The 18,625-nt window shown below is 35.8% G+C and overlaps 1 protein-coding gene and 1 long non-coding RNA gene across 6 annotated transcripts in view; both read right to left on the bottom strand.

Annotated features, from left to right (window-relative positions):
- LOC107582592 (connector enhancer of kinase suppressor of ras 1-like) overlaps positions 1 to 12,136 on the bottom strand; it is a 44,912-nt gene extending 32,776 nt beyond the window's left edge. For all 5 annotated transcript variants that reach the window (XM_016268497.1, XM_016268514.1, XM_016268522.1 and 2 more), the window contains exons 1-4: positions 11,857 to 12,136; positions 8,343 to 8,500; positions 3,288 to 3,490; positions 3,067 to 3,151 (exon numbers count right to left, since the gene is read on the bottom strand). In XM_016268497.1, the coding sequence (XP_016123983.1) occupies positions 3,067 to 3,151; positions 3,288 to 3,490; positions 8,343 to 8,500; positions 11,857 to 11,908 (498 nt within the window). In that variant the 5' untranslated portion in view covers positions 11,909 to 12,136. The remainder of the gene's footprint in view (positions 1 to 3,066; positions 3,152 to 3,287; positions 3,491 to 8,342; positions 8,501 to 11,856) is intronic.
- A 3,010-nt stretch (positions 12,137 to 15,146) lies between these two features.
- On the bottom strand, positions 15,147 to 17,892 carry LOC107583520 (uncharacterized). The gene is made up of 3 exons (XR_001609047.1): positions 17,861 to 17,892; positions 17,060 to 17,112; positions 15,147 to 15,261 (listed from the first exon to the last, which is right to left on the bottom strand). It is a non-coding gene; the product is annotated as an uncharacterized lncRNA (long non-coding RNA).
- Between the last annotated feature and the right edge of the window lie 733 nt (positions 17,893 to 18,625).

Here is an 18,625-nt window from a genome sequence, read left to right as displayed (position 1 = left end):
TTCATATCTGGGTTAACCCTGGAGACACTGAATATTTGTTCATCTGCTCATTAAAACCTCAGCACCACCAGTGAGCAAGACACAGTCATCCACATATGACAAACACTAGTATCACCAGAAAAGTTTGCTTGACATGATGACCTTTGACTTAAGTTGATGTGGTTTCTATAAGGATCAGAGGCCCACCTGTCCCCTAACACCTGTCCTGCATGGTCTTCATGGCTTCAAATGTCAGAAATGTATTAAACGTAAGCAGAATGAACACTCTATTTCCAGAAACCTTTAGACTGAACTGAGTTGAGTGTTCTGACCTCAATCAGATATGAACCGTTTTGATTTAGGATTTATCGGCTGTAATTTAATATACATTTTTCTGTTTTTCTAATTATGTATATATACACATTATCGTTCAAAAGTTTGGCGTCAGTAAAGACTTTTTTAAAATAATTTTTTTTTTATACAGCAAGGATGCATTAAAATGTTTAAAAGTGACTAAAGAAATGCATTAATGTTACAAAAGGTTTCTATTTCAAATAAATGCTGCTAATGTGAAAAAAAATCACATCTTGTACAAAAAAGTGACTGCATTCGATAATAAAAAATATTTCTTGAGCAGCAAATCAACATATTAGAATGATTTCTAAAGGATCGTGCGATACTGACAAGACTGGAGTAATGACTGCGGAAAATGCAGTTTTACCATCACAGGAATAAATAACATTTAAAATATATTAAAATAGAAACCAGTAATATTTTTTTTCAGTAATATCACAATATTACTGTTTTCACTGTATTTTTGATCAAATAAATGCAGTCATGGTAAGCATAAGAAACTTTTTTATTACTGATCCTAAACTTTTGAACGGAAATGTGTAACATTAGTATTTTCACTGGTGGTCTTAGACTTTTGGACCCCATTTTATGTATGAATGTTTATGTAAGGATCGGTGATCCAGAACAGCTTTCAGTTTGTACATTAACTCCTTTCTTACTGCTGCCGTTCTTACATGAAAAAGTTCCTGATTGTTGCACAAGAAAGCATTTGCACTCATGATACACCCACAATACTGTATGTAGTATAAACAAGAAGTATACAAACAATGCATTTAAATTGGAAAAGATGCCATAAGCTTTAGGAAAACAAACCCAGTGACAAAGCAGAAAGGGAGAGAGAACAACTCTAGTGATTTAATCGCCGACAGAAAGGAGCTGATAGCATCAAGTGTCAACATTCTTAGTGTGCACATTGCACATTGTTTCTCCATACATGCACATAACCACTTAGCTTCTTTCTCATTTCCACACTTTCCTTCCCCTCTTTAGCAATGCTGTTTGGTCTCAGAGTGGAAGACTAAGTCACATCACGATTCAACCCCTTTTTTGTTATTTCCCTCCCTGCATACACAAACAGCTCCAAAAAGTCATTGAAACTTTAAAGCAAACAAGAAATCTGCAAGAAACATTAAGCAAATGGTTCAGATGCCTTTCGAATGATATAGCAAACACAAATCTTGAAATAGATTTTCCTTTTTTAATGCACGCCCCCTCTCCCTCTCTCTCCCCCTCTCTCCCCCTCTCCCCCTCTCTCTCGGACAGCCTTAGCCCTCGAGTCCATTGAATATGTGTAATCAAAACCAAGTGTTTGTCAGCATTATAGTGTGTTTGTGAGTATCAGGCACAGAACAAACAAACAAAGTCATTTTTGGACAACATGCAAGATGCATCTCGAAAAAATATTTAGGTTGGCAAGCTACACAAAGAACACCACAAAAAGGCAGCATGGACAGATTTAAAAATCACTAGAACTGTCTTTGACTTTGATAATTTCAGTCACTACAGCCTGAAACATTTTCCCTCTACTGTGGTATGCAGTGAGATATGGCAGACATTTTCAATGAAAAAAATTACATACTGTAAAGGGGTTATGACATGGATTTCTTTATTAATATGTTTCTTGAGGTTCATTTCTAATGTTAATAACATTTTTGCAGAAAAAAAACAAAAAATTTATATGCTGAATTTTTTTTATTTTCAACCCTCATTCTGACCTTCTGTCTGAATGATCTGTTTTTAGGGGACGGTTCCTTTAAGGCTGGTCAGTAAACAGCCACTGTTATGATTGGCTAATGTCATTGACTAGGAAATAGTAACAACGCCCCCTAGCTATTGCATCAAGTGCATTGATCCATACATTATCCATATAAAATCATTATATACAGACAAAGCATTATAAAATTATAATTATAATTATAATTAAAATTATAAAATAAAGTTTGCGATGCAGCTGCTGTCAGATTCAATACAGTTGGCTGCTTCATCTTTCAACAAAAGTTTATTTGCCAACTCTCCATTACACTGTGCATTGTTTGCAAAACAATCTGCAGTCAAGTGCTCCGAACAAACATATAACAATCTGACGCAATCTGAGATGCCATTGAAATAAACAATTCACTTACTCCTGATGCTAGGATCCTTCTGAAGTCTGTACAGAGATGCAAACAAGCTGTTTAAATAGGACACGTCACAGCGAACGTTCCTTTACTCATACTGATAGTCGGCAGACTTAAGCTTGTGGACTATGTCACAAATTTGAATGGCATCTGTATACTGTATCCAGTGCAAAAAGCATCAGTGATTATAATAGAACACCAGGGGCAGGGCCTATGTTGCAATGATATATAAGTATTTGCTGATATCTTGCTCTGGAGGCAGTCATATGCAAATGTTTTTGCCCGTGTGACATCACAAATCTCACAATATCCAAACGATATATCCGATAATATCTGTTTTTGGAGCTTGGTTGAATAAATGTTTTGTTTATAATGAGGATTTTTTTAATGGTATAAAGACCTCTTATATATGAAAAAGACCCTTTTCCATTTCAGTCTGTTACTCACACAAAGTTATTGCTTTATTGTAATTTTGAAGCTTGACAGTCACCACCCCATTCACTTCCATTTTATGGAAAAGAGCAACTTAAATACTCTGTAACAACGTGATGAGCAAACAATGACAATTTCTTGGGTGAAATCTCCCTTTAAAACACTGTAACAAGAACACACTTACCTTATGCACTGTAATGTCCAGATCTTTACACAGAGTGGCAACTTTCTCATTTGCTTTGTGTCCAGTCTGCTGTGCAAATTGATACCTGTAAAAAAAGACATACATATTATGACTGAGAAAGAATCAAATGCCACAACACTACTCCATGCACAAATTCACAGCCTGTATATGAAAACATGCAGGTAAACATTGCTCTGTGGTCCAGACTGTGTGATTCTCACCTGTTGAGCAAAGACACGAGTCCATTGGATGCTGTGATCACGTCCACCACCGCCTGCAGTACCTGTTGTGAAAGCTTAGTGGAACTCTGGCCGTCACTGGTATTGACACGCCAGCGCCCCTGTATGCTCATCTGCAGAGTGTGAGCCACTGCACGCAGTTTCTCTGTCAAACTGCGCAGATTGTCACCCCCAACACTGTATGTCTGAGCAGAGAAGAGAAAGAATATGTTATGTGCCATTTACAATGTGTTCAGAATTTTTGCCTTTCGTCCAATGTAATCAAGCTCTTGATATTTTTTTCCTCTTTTGTAAAGTCACAGAAATGCTATCATGGATTTTGTTTGTTTTGTTTTGCTGTTGGTGAAAATGTAAATAAAAATTATATGTGTTGTAGTTTCCATTCCCCACTTTACAAGATGGCTTTTGATTATGAGAACACAGGAAAATTAACCCAATTAAAAAAGCAATGTAGTGGAAAACAAAAACATGCTGTATGTGATTGTCGCATTTGTATGTTTATACAGTAAGTGTATGTGTGTTTGGTTCCAACAGAATAATGTACATGTCCACAATTTTCTTTATCTTTTTTCTTCACTTTATTAACATCATCTGATGTGTATATATATATATACACACACAGTGGGGGAAAAAAAGTATTTAGTCAGCCACCAATTGTGGAAGTTCTCCCACTTAAAAAGATGAGAGAGGCCTGTAATTTTCATCATAGGTATACCTCAACTATGAGAGACAAAATGAGAAAAAAAAATCCAGAAAATCACATTTTAGGATTTTTAAAGAATTTATTTGCAAATTATGGTGGAAAATAAGTATTTGGTCAATAACAATTTCATCTCAATACTTTGTTATATACCCTTTGTTGGCAATGACAGAGGTCAAACGTTTTCTGTAAGTCTTCACAAGGTTTTCACACACTGTTGCTGGTATTTTGGCCCATTCCTCCATGCAGATCTCCTCTAGAGCAGTAATGTTTTGGGGCTGTCGCTGGGCAACATGGATTTTCAACTCCCTCCAAAGATTTTCTATGGGGTTGAGATCTGGAGACTGGCTAGGCCACTCCAGGACCTTGAAATGCTTCTTACGAAGCCACTCCTTCGTTGCCCGGGTGGTGTGTTTGGGATCATTGTCATGCTGAAAGACCCAGCCACGTTTCATCTTCAGTGCCCTTGCTGATGGAAGGAGGTTTTCACTCAAAATCTCACGATACATGGCCCCATTCATTCTTTTGTTTACACGGATCAGTCGTCCTGGTCTCTTTGCAGAAAAACAGCCCCAAAGCATGATGTTTCCACCCCCATGCTTCACAGTAGGTATGGTGTTCTTTGGATGCAACTCAGCATTCTTTCTCCTCCAAACACGTCAAGTTGAGTTTTTACCAAAAAGTTCTATTTTGGTTTCATCTGACCATATGACATTCTCCCAATCCTCTTCTGGATCATCCAAATGCTCTCTAGCAAACTTCAGACGGGCCTGGACATGTACTGGCTTAAGCAGGGGGACACGTCTGGCACTGCAGGATTTGAGTCCCTGGCGGTGCAGTGTGTTACTGATGGTAGCCTTTGTTACTTTGGTCCCAGCTCTCTGCAGGTCATTCACTAGGTCCCTCCGTGTGGTTCTGGGATTTTTGCTCACAGTTCTTGTGATCATTTTGACCCCACGGGGTGAGATCTTGCGTGGAGCCCCAGATCGAGGGAGATTATCAGTGGTCTTGTGTGTCTTCCATTTTCTAATAATTGCTCCCACAGTTGATTTCTTCACACCAAGCTGCTTACCTATTGCAGATTCAGTCTTTCCAGCCTGGTGCAGGTCTACAATTTTGTTTCTGGTGTCCTTTGACAGCTCTTTGGTCTTGGCCATGGTGGAGTTTGGAGTGTGACTGTTTGAGGTTGTGGACAGGTGTCTTTTATACTGATAACGAGTTCAAACAGATGCCATTAATACAGGTAACGAGTGGAGGACAGAGGAGCCTCTTAAAGAAGAAGTTACAGGTCTGTGAGAGCCAGAAATCTTGCTTGTTTGTAGGTGACCAAATACTTATTTTACAGAGGAATTTACCAATTAATTCTTTAAAAATCCTACAATGTGATTTTCTGGATTTTTTTTTCTCATTTTCTCTCTCATAGTTGAGGTATACCTATGATGAAAATTACAGGCCTCGCTCATCTTTTTAAGTGGGAGAACTTGCACAATTGGTGGCTGACTAAATACTTTTTTGCCCCACTGTATATATATACACATATATATTTAGAAGACAGATAACCTACATTTTAAAGATAAAATATGCAATATTTATACTTAATTTTTTCACTCACTATGTACATTTCATCCTATTCTGAAATGTCTGGCATATTTCCTATCCTACAAACATACCCTCAACCTTAGCATAACTAATGTCCACATATCCCTCCAAGTCCTGGTCAACCTTCGGTTCATGCCTTATACATTTTAGGTTTTATAACTTACTAAAAAATTATTATTCTGCTATTTTCTCTATAGAAAAGCAGGAGCAGTTAAGACTTAATTGCTGTTACAACACACACAGGGAGTCCTGGCACCAACAGGTCCACATTAATCCTCCCAGCGGGCAAAACATTTACAGCACATGGAGCACATCCACTGTCAGCTCAAGGGAAGCTTCAGTCTATGAGGAAGCAATCAACACATTTATGATCTGAAAATGAAGTGAAATTACTGTACTATTTATTTCTTGAAACTGCACGTAATGTACACTATAAATTCATGATATTACACAGCTAAGATGACTGAAGACAAGCATGGAAGTGGAAACTGTTTTAAAAAATAGGCCAGACAATTGTGGAAGAATGTTTCCTGAGATTTGGGTTGAGTTTTGTTAGTGTTATAGGCCTCTGAAAATACAGCTAAAGTCAGCAGGGTGAGCAACTCTCACAGATGTAATGAGAATCACAGACAGAGAGGGAGAGAGATGGTATAGAGAGCAGTTCAGTCACAGACTAATGCTATAAGAGTATAAATGAGTGTGACTGATTTTAGTCCTACAGCATTCCTCACCTCCATAACAGAGGCTCTAATACGGTTAGCAGACAGGCATATGACACACAAACGCTAACAAATACTCATACAGAAATACATTATATCAGGTTATGAAATAACAGAAAGATTATTACAATACAAATACACCCTGTATTCACAAAACACACACTCAAATACAAACGTTATCCTCTTTATAACAGCCCATTCAGACCCGTTGTTCTAAATAGAAGCTAATAATAAACAGAGTAAACTTAGCACTGAACACGCCTCTTGGTATTATTTGGAATTATTTATTCTACTGGAAGCATTTTTACATATTTTGTCCTCACAAAGATGAATGCATGCACACACACTCAAGGGCCCTACCAAAGCACAGAGTTTTTCCACAGCCTCCAGTATGAGCTCCTGATGTCCTATTTTATGCACTCCAAGTTTCTCCAGTCTGGTAGATGAAAGATGCAGAAGATCTGAGCCAGAGAGTTGCCATTCAGAGACCGAGTACTGCTGTAGAGGAGCATCCAGACCTGACAAACACACAGATATGACACAAAGTTCAATCAAATTAAACAGCACAGAGACTCTTAAGCTCATGAATAGCTCGAATTAAAGTGAGATTTGAAGTTCATCACATAACTAAATGTTACTAGATAAGAATGTAAAATATCATAATAATATAAATATTATTACAATAATATTATTACAATAAATATTCTGAAAATATAAATATTATCATATATACACACTACCATTAAAAGTGTGAGGCCAGTACGTTTTTTTTAATATATGGCAAGGGTGCATTAAATTGATCAAAACCAAATTAAAGACTTTTACATCATTACAAAAGTTTAAATACTGCTTTTTTAACTTAATATTCATCAAAGAATCAAAAAATGAACTTACAAAAAAAAAACTTTCAAAACATATTATGCAGCACAGCTATTTACAACACTGATAATAATAAGAAATAGTTATTAAGCACCGAATCAGCATATTAGAATGATTTCTGAGGCATTATGTGACGACTGGAGTAATGATTGCTGAAAATTCAGCTTTGCCATCACAGGAATAAATCACATTTTAAAATATATTAAAACAGAAAACAGTTATTTTAAATTGTAATAATTATTCACATTATTATTATTATTATTATTATCATCATAAAATAAAAGCAGCCTTAGTAAGCATAAGTGACATCTTTCAAAACTATTTAAAAAAAAAACCTAACCCAGCCCTAAACTTTGGGTGCATTTAAAAATAGCAATTAATGATAAAAAAAGATCTTTGACCCAAGTAAAATACAGAAAGAAAAATGAGGTCAATGAGCACTTAGTAGAAAGGGAGAGATACCAACACCTTGAAACTGCACGTAATGTACACTATAAATTCATGATATTACACAGCTAAGATGACTGAAGACAAGCATGGAAGTGGAAACTGTTTTAAAAAATAGGCCAGACAATTGTGGAAGAATGTTTCCTGAGATTTGGGTTGAGTTTTGTTAGTGTTATAGGCCTCTGAAAATACAGCTAAAGTCAGCAGGGTGAGCAACTCTCACAGATGTAATGAGAATCACAGACAGAGAGGGAGAGAGATGGTATAGAGAGCAGTTCAGTCACAGACTAATGCTATAAGAGTATAAATGAGTGTGACTGATTTTAGTCCTACAGCATTCCTCACCTCCATAACAGAGGCTCTAATACGGTTAGCAGACAGGCATATGACACACAAACGCTAACAAATACTCATACAGAAATACATTATATCAGGTTATGAAATAACAGAAAGATTATTACAATACAAATACACCCTGTATTCACAAAACACACACTCAAATACAAACGTTATCCTCTTTATAACAGCCCATTCAGACCCGTTGTTCTAAATAGAAGCTAATAATAAACAGAGTAAACTTAGCACTGAACACGCCTCTTGGTATTATTTGGAATTATTTATTCTACTGGAAGCATTTTTACATATTTTGTCCTCACAAAGATGAATGCATGCACACACACTCAAGGGCCCTACCAAAGCACAGAGTTTTTCCACAGCCTCCAGTATGAGCTCCTGATGTCCTATTTTATGCACTCCAAGTTTCTCCAGTCTGGTAGATGAAAGATGCAGAAGATCTGAGCCAGAGAGTTGCCATTCAGAGACCGAGTACTGCTGTAGAGGAGCATCCAGACCTGACAAACACACAGATATGACACAAAGTTCAATCAAATTAAACAGCACAGAGACTCTTAAGCTCATGAATAGCTCGAATTAAAGTGAGATTTGAAGTTCATCACATAACTAAATGTTACTAGATAAGAATGTAAAATATCATAATAATATAAATATTATTACAATAATATTATTACAATAAATATTCTGAAAATATAAATATTATCATATATACACACTACCATTAAAAGTGTGAGGCCAGTACGTTTTTTTTAATATATGGCAAGGGTGCATTAAATTGATCAAAACCAAATTAAAGACTTTTACATCATTACAAAAGTTTAAATACTGCTTTTTTAACTTAATATTCATCAAAGAATCAAAAAATGAACTTACAAAAAAAAAACTTTCAAAACATATTATGCAGCACAGCTATTTACAACACTGATAATAATAAGAAATAGTTATTAAGCACCGAATCAGCATATTAGAATGATTTCTGAGGCATTATGTGACGACTGGAGTAATGATTGCTGAAAATTCAGCTTTGCCATCACAGGAATAAATCACATTTTAAAATATATTAAAACAGAAAACAGTTATTTTAAATTGTAATAATTATTCACATTATTATTATTATTATTATTATTATCATCATAAAATAAAAGCAGCCTTAGTAAGCATAAGTGACATCTTTCAAAACTATTTAAAAAAACCTAACCCAACCCTAAACTTTGGGTGCATTTAAAAATAGCAATTAATGATAAAAAAAGATCTTTGACCCAAGTAAAATACAGAAAGAAAAATGAGGTCAATGAGCACTTAGTAGAAAGGGAGAGATACCAACACATTATGAATGAAAGGAAACAGCTATATGGGGAGCTCAAAAACAACCCACTGATCTATCCACACACATGTACAAAAACAATTTCCATAGATCCATTATAATGGAAGGAAATGAGTGGCCTAGCATGAAGAAGGTGCCCAGGAGGCATATGGGTCATGCACACTGAAGTTGTGCAGCCAGCTGTTGTTGAAAGTCATGTTAAAACACACACCTACTGTGTGTTTACTTCAGGAAAAATCACTTTGGAAACCCTCGTGTGACACAAGTTTCTGTTGTTAATTTTGGAATGAACAAGATGAAAATCCAGTGTAAACAACTGTATGCTCATAGTTGTGACACTCAAAGCAGTGAACATTGAGGATTTAAACTGATTTCTCTGAGCCGGTGAAACACAAAGATTTTGGGCCCTGAAGAAAATTCCTTTGTGTGAGAATTTTACGCAACCACATCCACAGCCAAAAGATTTCATAACTGCCGGAGACTATTCTCTAGTCTAGATTCATAAGACATGTACAGTCTTATACTATAATTGGTTTTATTAAACCCCATATAATATGCAGTATAAAAGCAGAGAAATAGGCCTAAGGCTTTGTTATCACATTTGGCTTTGATATATTTATTCTGCCTTTAGAGATCTCATAAACTAAGAACCTAAATGATCACAAGATACAACAATGTCCAACATTTGTCAAACAATTAGACAAATAAACAAGTGAGATAAGGGGCTATGCTTCTATCACAGTCTAATAGGTTCAGAGCTTTAACAGAATCACACTAAAACTACACACACATAATTAGTCCACATTCATAAAGTGCACAAATAAAGTGCACTAATATTTTCATTATGAGTTCATTATGCTTATACTGTATTTTATAGTATATAAATTGTTAGAAATAACTAATTGTTCCTTTGAACTCAAAGGTCAGGAAAATTTATGTTAAGATCTGTTTTAGGAAAAAGCTTAGGTAACATTTTAGATTAGGGACCACTAGTCACTATTAATTAGTTGATCATTAGCATGCATATTACTAGCATATTGGTTGTTTATTAGTACTTATAAAGCACATATCAATGCCTTATTCTACATGATATACCATATTAGATTCCTTAACTCTACCCCATACCTAAACATAACTACTACAACAACTACCTTACAGTGTGAAGCAAATTACGAGTTTATTGAGGGGAAACTCTAGTTAATAGTGAATATGTGTTATCAAAACTTGTTTTAGGAAAAAAGCAAGGAGCTATAATATTATGAAAGATGTGTGGAATTCCTTTGTTTTGTGCAACTGTGTGAAACTGCTGAATTACAAAAGTAGGGTGAAGACCTTATTGGACGTTTTAAGATACAGATTCAAAAACACAAACATTTTTAGTGGGTGGAGGTGTTTTAAATGCATAACAGAAGACACCAGGGCTAGTTAGAAAGTCAAAAGGGCTGTATCTCAGTCACGGTGAGGTTTTTAATTAAAGTCCAAATACACACAAACATGTGTTTTCTCCAGTTATCTCTTGATGTCAAACAACCTGTTCATTCAAAAACTCAAAAATGTTTTTGTTAATACTGTCCTGCACACTAAATTGACAATATTTTTTTCAATATTGTATAGTAGATATTAAACAGTTTTTTTAAATTGAAAAATAAAATAATTTTTAAGTTTGCTGAAAGTCCTGTTTAATGGCATGATGAATTGTGACAACATGCCCCACTGTTGGGGACATTGTCATAATGAACTGTATCTTTTTTTCTGGGCAATATCTTTCAAAACTTTTTTGTCTTTTAGTAGACAAATCTACAAGTAAATATTCACTGGCGTAAAAGGTCAACTATCCTACTTCACAGTATCACGCCACTGTAATGATGATAACATAATAGGAAAATATAGTAAAAATAAAGTGTGAAAATTACGGCAGTACTTTACAGAATGCATGTGACACTTTACATTTTTAGTTATATTATATATCAATACATAAATAATTATTCAAACGCAACCACCGCACAATATAACCACTAACCAAAGCATTAGGTTCATAATAGGCCTATTATTACGTAATACTCCAGTAGCCTACTAATGCAACTACAATTTAAACGCAAAGCGACACAAACACCATTGTAAATTATATAACAAATGTCACTTTAGAGAGTACGAGTGTTAAAGTGAAACCACAGACAGAACATTGGTCAGAAATGAGCGTGAGGAATAGAGACATGCGCATAGTGAGCGATGTGGGCCAGTCTGGACTCGCAGAAAGAATGACAGCAGCAGATTTGATCGCTTTGACTATGAAGAAAGACGTGTCAATACATTACTGTTTGTTAAGTTAAATCGCTTTTGTATTCACCAGCTGTGAGTTAGTTTCGCGCGAGAGTTTGTCAACAAACTAAAAGGCGCTTCCTCATTCCACTAACACGATCTGTTCCTTAGGGAATTGTGTTGTTCCTGTTTAATTCGGCCATATCTCTCTATCGACTTGACATAAAGTCACCACAAAACGCACACACAAACATAAAAACACCCCGTTACCTTTGAGCCACTCGCTGACTCTCTCGGCGCTCCAAGACGTTACGGGCTCCATGATCTTTGGAGCATGAATTCAAATCCCTGAAGTGGATCGGAGCAAAGAAAAGTTTATCCTGCTGTCTGGTTGGCACACCGTCCTACAGGTAAAGCTGCGCTCTTAGCCAATGGTATGCGGCGCTGGTGTCCGCGTGCACTGCGACTGTTTCGGTGTACAGGGAGGGGTACATGAAACTCTTTCATGAGGCAATTCAGTGTCCCGAGACCAAATCAGTTTTCTCGTCTGCCTGACTCTCTCCCCGCAAACGTCAAGCGTTTTGATAAGCTTAGTTAACCCTATAGTGTCTTCGTCTTAGTCCTTTCTGGTGCTAGTGTGGGAAACTATTTTAACACATTCAATGCCGTTTTCCCCAGCTAAGCTGTATTGTACATGTATTTTACTGTCACAAAAAACGGCATATTTTCTTACAAATTAGTGAACGTGAACAGATTGGCAATCTGTTGGCCAACAAGAAACATTAATTTAACATAATATAATTATTTACATTATGTTACGTTGTTTCTTGTTCCAACAGAGGAATTTTTGAGTATTTGAAGAAAAAAAAATGTGTTTACATTTTATCCCCCCCGTTTATTTTGATGTCTTTTTAAAATATGCATCACCTTCTGTCAAAAAAATTGAGAAAAAAAAAAGCCAACTGAATTATGCTGCCAGTTAGACTAGCCTGTATGCGCTTTACACATCAACAATTGATGGAAAAACACTCAAATAAAATGGTCTTTTCAAGATTTTTTTTTTTTAATTGTCAACTTTCTGTAACTTTATCCACATTAATGTAAAACTGTTTTGTACACCTCTCCTTGAAAACTTGAGATATGTAATGTAAAAACCATTAAGCAGTATAAGAATAGAACTAACGGTCTTAAAACATGGCTATCATTTTACAAAATTACCAGGATGTATGAACGTCACATTATTTTGAACTATTACAAATGCAAAATCAACCTTTCTGTAACCTTAACCACATTAATGTGGTATGTTAATCTTTTCTACAACTCTCCTTCAAGACTTGAAATATGTAAAATAAGTAAACCGTTAACACTGCTAACCTTTGAGATAAATTGAGAGAAATGACCATTAACCCTATTACAAATGCAAAATCAAAAGAACCAAAAAAAGAAAAACAACAACACTACAGTTCAACTGCTTGGGGTGCAATCCATGAACAAAGTTTGGTCTTGAGTGCACAAGTCAGTTTAAAGGGTTAGTTCACCCAAAAATGAAAATTATGTAATTTATTACTCACCCTCTATTGCTCTACACCGCAAGACAATTAAGATATTTTTGATCAAATCCAATGGCTCAGTGAGGCCTCCATTGACAGCAAGATAATTAACACTTTCAGATGCCCAGAAAGCTACTGAAGACATTTAAATCAGTTCATGTGACTACAGTGGTTCAACCTTAATGTTATGAAGCGATGAGAATACTTTGTGCACCCCAAAAAAAACAAAATAATGACTTAATGACAATATCTAGTGATGGGCAATTTCAAAACACTGCTTCGTGAAGCTTTATGAATCTTTTGTTTCGAATCAGTGGTTCGGAGCGCCAAAGTCATGTGATTTCAGTCATTTTGATTTTGTTTACGCAATCCGAACCACTAATTAAAAACCAATGATTCGTAAAGCTTCAAAACAGTGTTTTGAAATGACCCATCACTAGATATTACGTGTCATTATTTTGTTTTATTCCCATTACTTTGTAATATTAAGGTAGAACCACTGTACTCACATGAACGGTTTTAAATATGTTTTTAGTACCTTTCTGGATCTTGAGAGGCTCAGTGGCATTGCTGTCAATGGAGGTCTCACTGAGCCATCGGCTTTCATCAAATATATCTTAATTTGTGTTCTGAAGATGAAGGTCTTATGGGTGTAGAACAACAAGAGGGTGAGTAATAAATTACATTATTTTTAGGTGAACTAACCCTTTAAGTAAAACATCATTACAATTGCTGCCATTGTGAATTTTGCATTATTCACATTGATATCAGTGCCTCAATATTTATGACACAGAAACAGCTCAGATAACAGAAAATCTGAAATTAAAGACCGTTTTGAATTAAAGTCTGTTTCTCTCTTACTTATATTTAACAATGGCCCCTTCCATTATTCATGGAATGTATTTGAATTCAAGATCTAACGCAATAAAACACATTCGGTATCCAAATGTCTTTGATTACTCCAATATTTAGAGCTTGACACTCAGACTGAACACTCCGTGTGCCATTTTCTTGGGTTCTATCTCCATGAATATTTTCTGTAGAGCCTCAAAGGTGCGTTTGAGTTTACTTGGGTAGCTCAAATTTAGAATGTAGATGAGGCCAAACAACAAGGCACATGCATGTGGGACTGATGGCAAGTCATTAGGGACCTGCATCCCTTTGATAACAATTCCAACGTGATGTGGTGGCTTAGTACACATACTTCAAATAAGATTCACTATAATGTTTAAAAAATCAAATACAACTGCCTTGTGGGCTAATTTTCATTAATTTTAGAATCTGGACACAGACCGACACTTTCCACAATGCAATATTTGGATACAATTTCCATTTTATGACCATCTGCACTGCAGCTGCTCTGAAGGAAAAAATATAAAAAAATGTGATTAAGATATAATATACAGTGTTCTACAAAAATATAATATACAATTTATTAACCAGCACATAAGAATCAAGCAGTTTAGTCCAAATTTGCTGAAGAGAATCAATCGCTTATGATGAACAGATTTAATTTAGTCTTTTACTCGCATGTAAACATTGATCAGCGAACATAAGCAGAAGCTCAACTGACCGTGAATAACACACAAGAACAAACATCCTCCGGAAGCTCAAACGTTCTGCGTAACCAATGAGGTTCATACTCGTGTGTTATGCAGCACTTTTGTGCTTCCGGAAGAGATAGTATCTTGTGTTATTCAAGTTAGGTTTAGCTTCTGATCAATGTTTACATGCGAGTAAAAGACTAAATTAAATCTGTTCGTCATAACAAGCGATCAATTCTCTTCAGAAAATTTGGACTAAACCGCTCGATTCTTATGGATTAGTTTTCTGATCTCTTTATGAACTTTTTGAAGTGCAAAGGCAGACTATGGAAGGAAATCTGACAGCATTCGGTCATCAAAAAATCTTAATTTGTCTTCCGAAGAACGAAAGTCTTACGGGTCTGGAACAACATGAGGAAGAGTAATTATTGACAATTTTCATTTTGGGGTGAACTAACCCTTTAAGTGATTCATGCAAAACTACTTACCAGATACTCCTTGATTAGATGGTCAACATCTTCCCCAAGGTACACCATAAGGCATTTTAGGAGACACTCCCTTTTTTGATTCACCTCAAGGCTCTAGGTGAGAGCGCAAACACACACACAATGCATTATTATGAAGTCCAATTTTGCATTTTGATCTCATTTTGCATGAGCCATGATATAATGATTGTAATGTGCTGAAACATTAATATAATAAACAAACAAATGAGGGGGGAGGAGTGAAAGCGAAAGTAAAATGCACACGGCCAATAGGAATGAACTAACAACACATGCTCAGCACAGAGCGAGTGGACACAAACCATTATGAATGTCCATGCGACCGTGCGCATTTTACCTTCACTTTCAAATTAGCGCCAATTCAGGAGCGGCGATTGCTTGAATGGTGGGTTCATTGTCATTCTTAAAGAGTTAGTTCACCCAAAAATGAAAATTGTGTCATTAATTACTCATGTCGTTCCAAACTTGTAAGACCTTTGTTCATCTTCAGAACACTAAGATATTTTTGATGAAATCTGAGAGTTTTTTTTAAATCCTCCATTGAAAGCAACGAAATTGTCCAGAAAAGTAGTAAAGACATTGTTAAAATAGTCCATGTGACTACAGTGGTTCAACCTTAATGTTATAAAGTGACGAGAATACTGTTTTGTGAGCAAAACAAAAAACAACGACTTTATTTAACAAATTAATCTCTCCCCAGTCATTCTGCTATGATATTTTCATTGCAGCGCTTCCAGGTTCTACGTTCAACGGTGGCTCACTATTGGCCAACATCTCTTGACGTGAACAGCACGAGGCATGTGTGTGATGCTGACGCAGGAGCCGGCCAATAATAAGCTGGTGTTTGGACCTAAACACAGAAACGCAGCACTGTGCCAACTGCATAACAGACTAACAGGGAAGGGGGAAAAAATGCTTTTAATGGGAGGATAAAAAAGCCTCTGAGATTTCATTAAAATATCTTAATTTGTGTTCCGAAGATGAACAAAGGTCTTATGGGTGTGGAACGACATGAGGGTGAGTAATTAATGACTGAATTTTCATTTCAGGGTGAACTAACCCTAGAATTTTAAAGTCTCTTTTATATGCCACACAAGTCTACAGTGTGCATGTGAGCACCACATCAGCACCAAAAACATGGGGAATTTTTTTAAGACAATAATCGCACAACCCATTCAATATTCGATAATTAAATCAACTAATCGAATATTCAAAAAATAGTGACATCTTTCGAAGTGGATGGTTGATTGCAATTGCATAAGAGACATTTAAATGAGATCAGTTCAGTTTGGAGGACTGATGACTTCTTGACAAGTGGCTCAAAAGTGCCTTCCAAGTCTTGCAGGTACAAGGACAGTTGAAATAGATGCATGCATAGGAATGGTGGCGTCCATAATGTCTGTGTTCAAGCTTATAATGCTTAAGGAGCTCAGATCTTCGTGAAACAGAAGTACCACAGTCTTTGCATTTCCACATTCATTGAAAGACTAGGGGGGAAAAAAGCATGGTATAGTTGCATTTAATTTATAGAAACAGTTTGTTGTTGTTTTTTTAAGTTTAATATTTTAGATAAATTAAGGACATTTGAAGCTGCAAGAAATAACAGCATTTTTTTATTTTTTATTGTCTGATAAAATAAACCACATTAAATTGGTGGGTAACTTCTTGATTAGTTTTGATTTGGGGTTATTTTGTATTTATAATTCTCTAAATGTAATAAAAAAAAGTCAAATAAACTAAATACTGACATGAAGTGAGCCGAATTATATTTTCATACGGTCACGTACCTCTGTGGAAATTTTAAAGATATTCTCTGGTGTTAGTCATGCCCATTTAAAACACATGGAAATAATGTTCACATTACTTTGGGACTCACCAAATTCAGCAATAAGGGCAAAATTCTGGAATTTCCAGGAAACAAAATCCAACCTGTAAGTAAAACAGAGAAAAAGGTGAGATCTCACATTTTAGTTTTTTGTTGGGGCAGTTAGCACCATCCATAATAATCACTACAGACTGTAATTATTAATTAGACCTTTGACATACTATTGTAGTGATCTTGTACTATACTGCATTATGCTGACAGGTGAAACAATGGAATATGAATTCTTCCTCTTCAATCAGAACTCATTTTCTAATTCAAAATACTTCATTAATGCAAAACTGTCAATCACCTACTATCAATCTCACACTCTTTTGCTAATATAGGGTGCGTTTTTCGTACAACGACGTAACTCACTGCTTTACGATGCATCGTTGAACAAATCAACTAGCTAGTCACGACTGTCCCGAAACCATATTTTTGCACACCTGTCGTTCAACCACGTTGGTGAATGATGTCACGCAGGCGGTGGAGCAATAGCTTTTTTAAATGAATACGTTTGAGATCGAATTAATGCTAGATTTTTTTGCTATAAATTACGGACATGGCATCTGGGGACTAATTTTAATTTTTTTTTTTAATTTTGCTTTATTTCCAGATTCAATCTCTTTCTTGCGTACTAGAGCACGTAACGTACGCACATGCGCACTTCTCAAAAACGGTGCTTAAAATCTGGCAAACTAAAATATGTAAATGGCATTTTTATATATTCAAAATAAAATATATACATTGTACTTGTCAGCTTGCTAATTTTGCTCAAGATAATGATTTATTACGATGCTATAGGGAAAGCACCTCAGACTGGCCCCGCTTCAGCCATTTTCCTAACGTTATGTACTCCGATACCGCTGCTGTATGTCAGTAAACATCCAGCAACCCAGCATCTGGCAGAGTAAGCGTCATGGAAGACAGACGGATATGGACCTCAATAATCAGTACTACAAACCATGTCTTGTTTTAAACTATATTGTTTAATCATTAAAGATAATCAGAGCACATTTAACCATCATAAGGAGCATTAAATGAGATTGACATTTAACATTTATTTGACTTTAAGTAGGATAACATTACATTAATTACTTACCACTGAATTAACAATGATGTGCTTCTCTCTTTTGGTTAGTAAAAAAAAAAATAATATAAGATTATTAAGATAAGGCACAATATAAGATTTTTTAATTAAAATATCCAAAAACCACTAGAACAGTGTTATATATTTTGCTGACTTGTGTACTTGCATTATCCCAAATGTTTCCAAGAATGTTTAAATCCAGAGAAATAAGCAATTTTAGCTAGTGACACGGACTGTGTCCATAGTGTCATTGTGTCGCCTGCCAGTGACGTCATAACCTCTCGATTTCCGGTTTTGTTTTGTAGAAAACATGGAAACACCAAAGACGCTTTAATATGTTGTGTGTTTTAATAGACCGGTGACGACCGCACAGAGTAGCATTATAACAGAATTTTCAAATGCATCTAGTATGATAAAACAGCGCTGCTTTACCCCACATACACACGACCGGAAGGAGTGGAAGCGGTCGACTGTGGCATAATAAAAGC

Source organism: Sinocyclocheilus grahami, unplaced genomic scaffold (genome assembly GCF_001515645.1).
Source record: "Sinocyclocheilus grahami isolate Dianchi unplaced genomic scaffold, SAMN03320097.WGS_v1.1 scaffold4.1, whole genome shotgun sequence".
Taxonomy (NCBI): Eukaryota; Metazoa; Chordata; class Actinopteri; order Cypriniformes; family Cyprinidae; genus Sinocyclocheilus; species Sinocyclocheilus grahami.
This window is presented reverse-complemented; position numbering and strand designations above follow the sequence as displayed.